At 45.1% G+C, this 8,654-nt stretch overlaps 2 protein-coding genes; both read left to right on the plus strand.

The window, feature by feature from the left end:
* Positions 1 to 2,499: 2,499 nt before the first annotated feature.
* On the plus strand, positions 2,500 to 4,202 carry GSTUM_00006936001 (uncharacterized protein; the record flags this gene model as incomplete). XM_002839050.2 has 5 exons in its annotated part: positions 2,500 to 3,405; positions 3,493 to 3,515; positions 3,610 to 3,849; positions 3,932 to 4,004; positions 4,089 to 4,202. Exons 1-5 carry the CDS (start codon positions 3,208 to 3,210, stop codon positions 4,200 to 4,202), a joined length of 648 nt encoding a protein of 215 aa, XP_002839096.1. The 5' UTR covers positions 2,500 to 3,207.
* Positions 4,203 to 4,272: 70 nt separating this feature from the next.
* On the plus strand, positions 4,273 to 5,652 carry GSTUM_00006937001 (uncharacterized protein; the record flags this gene model as incomplete). XM_002839051.2 has 5 exons in its annotated part: positions 4,273 to 4,348; positions 4,453 to 4,679; positions 4,747 to 4,778; positions 4,844 to 4,928; positions 5,008 to 5,652. 5 exons carry the CDS (start codon positions 4,273 to 4,275, stop codon positions 5,587 to 5,589), a joined length of 1,002 nt encoding a protein of 333 aa, XP_002839097.1. The 3' UTR covers positions 5,590 to 5,652.
* Between the last annotated feature and the right edge of the window lie 3,002 nt (positions 5,653 to 8,654).

An 8,654-nucleotide genomic window follows, 5' to 3' on the forward strand; every position in this document is an offset into this window, starting at 1 on the left:
GTCACTGATGTATGTATCGTAGTAGGTATTGAGGTGTTCTTGGCTACAGTTACGTATGTTTGATACCGGACGTTGGGGGCTGTCTGTTGATCTTTGTTTTTAGGTTCCGGTCGTGGTGTCTCGGAGATTGGCCGAAGCCCGTTATCTTTGCGGGTGCGATTGGGATGGCGCTCTGCCGTTTCGTCATTGAAGTCATTACCAAGAATGAAGGCCAATGGCTGACCCATCGTGCCGGATGCTGCGGGCCATGTCTGCGGTTTGGCTGTTCGTTATTCACTTTTGACATTGTGTGGGGTCCGGCATTGTGTGGGGTCCCTAGACTATCGTGGCATGTATAGGTGGAAATATGGCTGCTAATGGGAACAATAACTTGGGGACCCTGTGCCTGGAACTTGTAAGTGCTAAGTATCGTCGTTGGAATTGAGTGGGGCTAACTACTACCCAAGGATTGGGAAGGGTTAGCCATTGGGTATTAGAGTGAGGAGGATTGCGTTATGCTTATAAGTTTCTTTGTGACAGATTGGATGGTATGACCAGCTGTCATCCGACCAATCCGACCGCTGGAATTACCTTTTCCCCCTTGAGCGCCTGCTAACTCTCGGTGGAACAGCTCTGTCATCGGGCAAGTGACCCCCGATATACTCGAGCACGTGAGATGGGGCTCATGTCTTTGACATTTTCACTAACGTATTGGACCAGGAAGCTGATCGGACGGGAAAGTGAACTAGCTAAAACGCACCAAAAAAGTCGAAATTTTCAATTTTCAATTAACAGCTGACACTGGGCAGGCGAAGTACTACAGTAGAGGAGGTATGCCAGATAGAAAGTTATTCTGGATTTGACCTTTTTTGGTTTTCGGAAGGGAAGGCATTGCTGCTGCGGGCGTTGAATCTCAAGCCGAGATCACCTAGGGGATTACCACTAGTATCACAATGACGCTTGGTGTTAAGAGGAAAGGGGTGGGGCTTCACGATAATACGCTTCTTCAAATGATGTTTGATTTCTATAATATCTGGCCTACGCTTGATTGGTAACTCAATTTAGTGCGTTACAGAGAATTAAGGAATGATTTTTATTTCGGGAGACGCCTCCTGCCTGAGGGAGGAGAGGGAGGGAGGGAGGCTTATGGCCAGGAAAATTTTCTCCTTTCGTGTCAGTAACAATATCGTACCAAATCGTGCCTTGTGCGGTATATAATACTTGTACCTAGGTAACCGGCTACTTGTGCCCCGGAGCTAACTGAGCAATTACATTACCATTGCTACAATCAACAGACCCTGTGAGCTCATCGAGGTGACAATGTAACCTTATGATACTTTTGCGCCACCCCCCCCCCCTCGCGGGTATATACCTGGAAGTTTCGGAAGTAAGCAAGGAGAGGTTTAATTGGTCATCTCAAGTATCGTGACGTATCGTGGTGGTCTGGTACAGCGCCGTGAGGTGAGTTTGTAGGTTGTGCCATTTGGGTGTATCGCCAACGTTCCCCAGGTTTTTATTTTATTTCAATTGTCTTGTGGTGACATTAGACTCCGGCGGATTACCGGTATCATACTATGCGTCAATAGTTTAGCGCAGCGTGGGGATTCCTGCGGGGTGGGAAGAGATGATTCTGGGGTCCTCTGGATACTATGTACTGGGGTAGAGCTCTTGGTAACCGCATGATGCCGTCACTGCATTGTACTCGGAGGGTGTAGTGAGGATCGGAAAGCTGTTTCCGTAGATCCTATATAATACTCTATCGAGATGAGGGTTATTTCTGCCGATTTTCAATAGATCCTTGGGTAGCTGGGAATCAACGACGACTTTGTAAGAATATATTCAATCGCCCAACGCACAATGCTCGAGCACGGTTGGAATAAAGTATCATGCTCGAGCACTTGTGGGGTCCGAGGTATGATACCCAGTTCATCTCAAAACCTAGTTTAACAAATGGACGGGTCTTAGCTACTGTAGGTTAGCCAGCTTGTACAGTATGATAGTTTGTGGTTTACTAGTACTTACTAATGTTGGGGCCACACAACCACTCACTGGTGTCAGCGGAGAAAAGGGAGGATGGTATCATAGTTGGCGGGGCAAACCACATTTCTAAATCTTGGTAGAGTTTACGGCTCAACCATCAAGAATAGGGTTACAGTATTGACGGACAATCAAACGGCCAGCCTTTCTCTGCGAGTAAGTATCGGTAACTTGTAGCCGCGAGGGCGGGAGAAGGGTTGCCGCATCATTGCCGCATCGGACTCGGGTCCGATGCATGATCTTGCTTTAACTCAACTTGGGAAGGAAGGGAGGAGAATATTTCGAGCTACCCTTTTTGCCGTTCTGTACTCGTAGGATTTCTAGCGGAGGAGCGCCTTTTGTCTTGGGTTGATGTTGTGAGATTGTATAATACAGTATGGTGCAATGGAACCATGGTATAGGTATCGTAGAAGGATAGATGAATATCTGGGAGGGAAAACGAGCAAGAGGGAGGCCTGGTGGGCCAACACCTTCGGTATCCGGTGCGAGATATGAACTCATGAATTTTCTATTCTACTCCCCCACAAGAAATACTGATTTTTCAAACAGTATTATACAGTGTAACAAATAACCGGATAGCAGGACTATAGAATGAACATCGTAAGTATGTCACTTGTGATCATAATACGTACTTGTCCACCCCCCTTCCGGAGAAAGCTGTTTGTAGCGAGAAAAACTCCATAATTTTTCATTCCAAATTTCCCACCATCGATTAACCAAGAGTAGCAAGGGAAAGGCAGGGCGACTAAAGAGAAATTAAAAAACCACCGCACTGAACCTCTAAACACAAGTTCAGCCAAATTGTAAATCCTTTTTCAGGTTTTGTATCCTCCTTTGGTTCCCTGAATTATTCCGTCTCTACCCCATTTTCTCTTACCTCCTCCCCCCCTTTCCTGTCTGTCCATCGTTGCCGTTTCTGCTTCGCAATCATCTGCGTCTGCACGGCCGGGTTATCGCATCCACAGAGCCTGCTGAGCCGTATGACACCTGTGTAAGGATTGCTCTAGGGAAACTTGGTGGATACATACCTATACCGGCATATATATCTATTACATTGTTCTTCCCCGAATTTTCTCAGAGCTCCACTCTTCCCTGGTCTCCTTCGACACTTTTTTCTTCCGTTACAGCGTGCACTGGCGATTGAGTGAGAGTGTGTGAGGGTGTGAGCGTCTGTGTGATATATATATCGACATGACGGGTGAAGAGATCGTCAGCGTCCATGGGGGGAACAGTTCCGGACCAAAGGCTCATGATTCACCCCATGAGAATATTGAACGGAGGGATGAAGCTGGAGGAAATTACACCTCCGTTGGGGGCGAGCAGACGCAGGTGTCTGAAACTCCAACGTTGTGGATGTGGGTTTTGACATTTGTTTCTGGGATTAGTGGGGTATTAAATCTTCTCTTCTCTCCTCTACACTTCACATGTTAGTGAGGTTATGTGTGGAAATAACTAATCAATCTTGATGGGCGGTAGTTACTGTTTGGTTATGATACCGGGTAGGCTCTTACTGCCATTAATCATTGAGGTCGAGCTGGGGGGCTGGCAGGTGCCCGGGGGGGCAGTTTACTGATTTTTGTCTGTTATCCATAGTGTCATTTCCGGAGCACTCGTGGTGATCGCAGGTGATCTTGGTCCGGCAGAGTTATCTAATCAAGAGAAAGAATTCATCACGGCAGCAACCTCACTCGGAGCCTTAATCTTCAGTGCATTCTCGGGCGCACTTGCAGACCAGATTGGGCGGAAAAGGGTTATTGCTATCGCTGATGTTGTGTTCGTTGCAGGGGCAGTTATTCAAGCTGTCGCCAAGTCTGTCTGGGTTATGGTGGTGGGGTATGTTTGAGCTCCCCTTTTTCCCCAACTTACATTGTACCGCCACCGGGGCGAATACTTACGGGACCCTTTTTTCTTTTAGTCGTTTCGTTATTGGTTGGGGCGTTGGTTTGGCTAGTTTGATTGTACCGCTCTACCTCGCCGAGCTTTCACCTGTGGGTCTATTGTTCAATTCCTGTTGTTTTCGTGTATTTGCTTTTTCTAAGCATGATAAGAAAATATACTGACTAATCAACCAGGCACAATATCGTGGGAGGATGATTCTCATCAATGTGCTTTTCATCACCTTCGGTCAAGTTGTTGCCTATGCTATTGGAGCTGGGCTCACGCACGTAGAGGCTGGATGGAGGTGAATAGCCTTGCCCCCCTCCCACAAGTGGGGATAAATGGCAATAATTGACTGGTGAGCCAATTGATAGAATAATGATTGGGATTGGAGCTATCCCCGCCGGCATCCAATGCATAATCCTATTCTGGCTTCCGGAAAGTCCTCGTTATCGTAAGTGGCTTTCATTTGGTCTCTCTTTTTTTTTTTTGCCAATTCCACCATTGCGCTCCAGAGGCTCTAACATATCGTTTCTTTTCCCTTTTTTTGATTGCTAGTGGTTCGGAAAGGTCGAGATCAAGCAGCACGGGAGGTCTTATCCGCGGTCTACAGTGGGGTGCAAGCAGCAGATATTGAAGAAAAGGTCTCCTACATTCGCGAGTTCACTGAGGATAAGAGGCCCGGAACAAAGTGGGAGAAGGCAAGGAGGGACTTCAAGAGTCTGTACATCGTCCCGTCTAACCTTCGGGCATTAGTTCTTGCTTGTGGGTTGCAAGGCATTCAGGTATATCTGCTATATACAAAAGGGTGATAATTTGAGGTTTAGGAGGCGTACTAATAATGGATGGTAGCAATTCTCTGGGTTTAATTCTTTAATGTACTTGTAAGTTTCCCAGATGTCCGAGAGTTATTATGGGAGAGGGATCAATAGCTAATGGGCTCCTGCAGCTCCGCCACAATATTCAAAATTGTGGGATTTGAAAATCCTACAGCAGTTAGTCTCATTGTTGCTGGAACGAACTTCCTGATGACGGTATTTTCACCCTTACCTAATCGCAAACCTCCAACACTACTGCACTTTGCGCGCGCCCTACTAACAAATGTAACAAAAGTGTGTAACCTTCACTATAGTCGACCGCGTCGGCCGTCGTAGAATCCTGGTTGGGACCCTCTGGGGCTGCTCTGCCGGCCTGGTGATCTGCGCAATAGCTTTCCACTATCTCCCCCGCGATGCTAGCACCGGCGAGATCAACGCGACAGGTTCCAACCGCTGGGCCATCCTAATCCTGGTGAGTCAAATAATCTACGTGATGTTTTACGCCCTGGGGATCGGCAACATCGCTTGGGTCGGGCAGTCTGAGGTTTTCCCCTACAACGTGCGCGGTTTCGGAACCGGTATGGCCACCGCTACGAATTGGGGTGCGAACTTGATCCTTGGATCCACCTTCTTGACCATGATGGACCGGATGACACCCAGCGGTGCGTTTGGGTTTTATGCTGGGCTGTGCTTTTTGGGCTGGTTGTTTGTTCTATTCTTGTTCCCGGATTTGAGTGGGCTCACCCTGGAGGAAGTGGCGGAGATATTGAGTACAAGTTTTGGAATTCGGGAGGCGAGGAGGAGGAAGAAGGCTCTGAGGCAGCTTAGTGATGATGAGAAGAGGAGGAGGGAAGAGGCGCTCATGGAGAAGGTTTGATTGATGTCTTTTCTCCTTCTCATCTTGTATTTGGCCTCCGATAGAATAGAAGGTTGAAGAATAGACGAGGTATGATACGAGCTATGTATGTGATTATTGGGCTAAGCCCACTATACTAACTTGCCTCCCCCCTCAGATTCAGGTGCGTAGTCAGAGTTGGTGAGATGGGGTTGCAGTACTCGAGTAATACCGGTAGTAGAAGGTGCCCAAGAGAAGAAGTGAGATGCACTGTCACATGAACTATATAGGTTTACCGTAAAAACCGATGAAATTGGCTAACTCCGTCCTAGGATAGTTTAACTCTGATACAGTTGGAACGTATGATACTATGAAAAGAATGGAGCCTGGTTTTCTATATCCCTCTTGAGTACGATCATACTTAATGGTAACAAGAAATTGTAATCAAAGAACTCTGAGACTTGATTGTCGTTGTGAGAATTTAAAGCAGTACAAAGATCAGAATAAACGTCTAGTATTAAGAGAGAAAATAAATCTGGTTAAACCTAAAGCCATTTATTATTGGCCATAGATTTATAATAATAGTTTTGTTCTTATTATAAAGTGATTATCATATCTATATAACAAATGATGCGAGGGTTGACGTGGAAAGTGTAACACTCGAATGGACATTTTTTCCCCTTCACCTTGCACTGGGTCCGCTGCACACCCACAAAGCACAACTGTCGACAGACAACGAGCTATGTCTAAGACCCATTCTTGTATCATACCGAGGTATGGAAGGAGTCAGAGTGGGGAGCCACATAACTATCTATAACTTGCACCGAAAATCTTGACAGTCATTATTCATTCCACCAGATTTCACAAACCAAAAGCGGGAGACATTCCCCGGTAGGAGAGTTCGACTTGGTGCGTATCGTTGGGGGTGACTTACACTGCACTTAAGACCCCCCTGTGCTGATGAAATTGTAACCATGAGAGATCACTCGATACTAAAATCACAGCGGTTGTCTGAATATCTCGTATGTGAAGGGCACGGTGGTACTAGAAGTTCAATAGAGAAGTGTAGACTTTTAGAAAAAAGATAAGAATTATTCGTCATATCATCTACTTGGGTACATGATGATAGTACTTATACCTCACAGAGGTATCTATATACAGTAGTTATGAGCAAGTATCCAGTATGCCTTACCAGGCATGACTCTGTCACATTGAAGCTATTATTCCAACACTCCCACACTTCAATGATTCTCTTGTAAGTAGATAAGAATAGAAGGAAGGAAGACAAGAAGGAGAAAGAGTACAAAGAAAGAATACAGAACTTGTAGCCTTATTAAAAACTCGTTATCTATGGCAAAACCCTGTGGGAAAAAAGCAACTTGGATAGGGGAAAAGAGTACTACACAGGAGACAAGAAATGTAAGAAAACGAAAAACAAGGTACAGAAAAATCCTTCTAAGCAATCCATTTCCAAAGTCCCATAAGGTGAAGATGAGATCAGAATATTGTAGCTGGTAAGGACTTGGTTATAATATCAGCAAGGTTGTTGTTCCTAGGAACATACTGGAGGTTGATTTCTCCATTTTCAAATATATGGCATATGTAGTGGTGCTTGATCTCAAGATGCTTTGTTCGTTTATGAAAGATGGATTCTGAATCAACTTAATCATAGCTTGGTTGTTGATATGAAGAGTGATAGGTGCATTGGATAGGATTAACTTAGCTGATTCAGGATTCTTGGGAGTAGAAAGCAATTCATACAGAATGTGACAAAGCCAGATAGCCTCTTTAGAGGCTTCGCTTGCACCTACATACTCTGCTTTGGTTGTTGATAGGGCTATCAAGCTTTGTTTCTTAACCTTCCAAGAGATTGCTGTCTGGCCATAGAGAAAGATGTATCCAGAGGTAGAATAATGATTAGTAGCATTTCCAGCGAAGTCAGAATCAGTGAAGCCACTTATTGGGCTTGCTTACACTTCATGAGAGTCTGAAAGAGTATAGGTAAGTAATTGCTTCTGTGTCTGCTTAAGGTATCTCAAAGACATGTTTGGCCATTCCAAGATGGTGCTACTAAGGCTTTACAGTATGCTTGGACAAAACTGAAATTGAATAGGTCAGAGCTGGTCTTGTTTCTAACATGAGGTACATTATTCCTCCCACAAGTGACTGGTAGGTCTACAGCTCTGACTCAGAGGGAGGGGTCGTATCTTGATGGAAATAAGATCCAGGCTCCAAGGAAGTTGTATGTCCATTGCAACTCTGTAGGCCAAATGTTGTAAGGAGCTTAGCTACAAAATGTGATTAGTCTAGCTGAATGGATCCTTTATTTGGTTAACTGCAATTCCAAGATATTACTTGACTGCTTCCAGGTTGGTGATTTTGTAATGTGACTGAATGGCCTCTATTATTTGGGAGAACAGAAATTGAGTATTGTTTCACACAGATATGAGGATATCATCTACATAGAGTACGATCATCATAGCTTGTACAGTTGACAGGTGGAGGTTGAGGTCTCCTCTGCTTGCAGTAAATCCTATGTTACAGAGAACAGCTACACTGTATTTATAGCATAGCTGTGGAGCCTGCTTGAGGTCATAGAGTGCTTTGTTAAGCTAAAGGGCTGAGAGGAGCATAAGATCCAATAAGAGTACAGGTTCCAACCATTCGATTCCCTGTAGAATGGCTATTGCAGTCTCCTCATCAATTTTAGGATTTAGAAAGGCTGTAACTATTAGGAATACCGGGATCCAATACCTAGGAATCACTTTAAGTACTGTAACTCCACCTGGAATTGGAATCCCTAGTCTCCAATACCCCCCTCCAGCCCCCGTATGTGGCCCGCACACTATCATAAATATCAGTCTCAGTTGCATCCTGTGAATATAATGCCACAGAATTGAAGGTGTCAGAATAATACTATATACATTGATGCTGTCAGTCCGACTGGATCCTGTTTGCAGGATAATTGAGAGGGGACCTTTGGCTAGGTCTGTAAGGTATAATGGAGTAAACCTGTCAACTACTCACAGAGTTACTAGGCTTCAAAGATGTAATGTCTTTGGCATGTGTTTCTTGTTCGTGGCAATCCGGTTAGCGGATATTGTACA

This window comes from Tuber melanosporum, assembly GCF_000151645.1.
Source record: "Tuber melanosporum whole genome shotgun sequence assembly, scaffold_30, strain Mel28".
Classification (NCBI taxonomy): Eukaryota; Fungi; Ascomycota; class Pezizomycetes; order Pezizales; family Tuberaceae; genus Tuber; species Tuber melanosporum.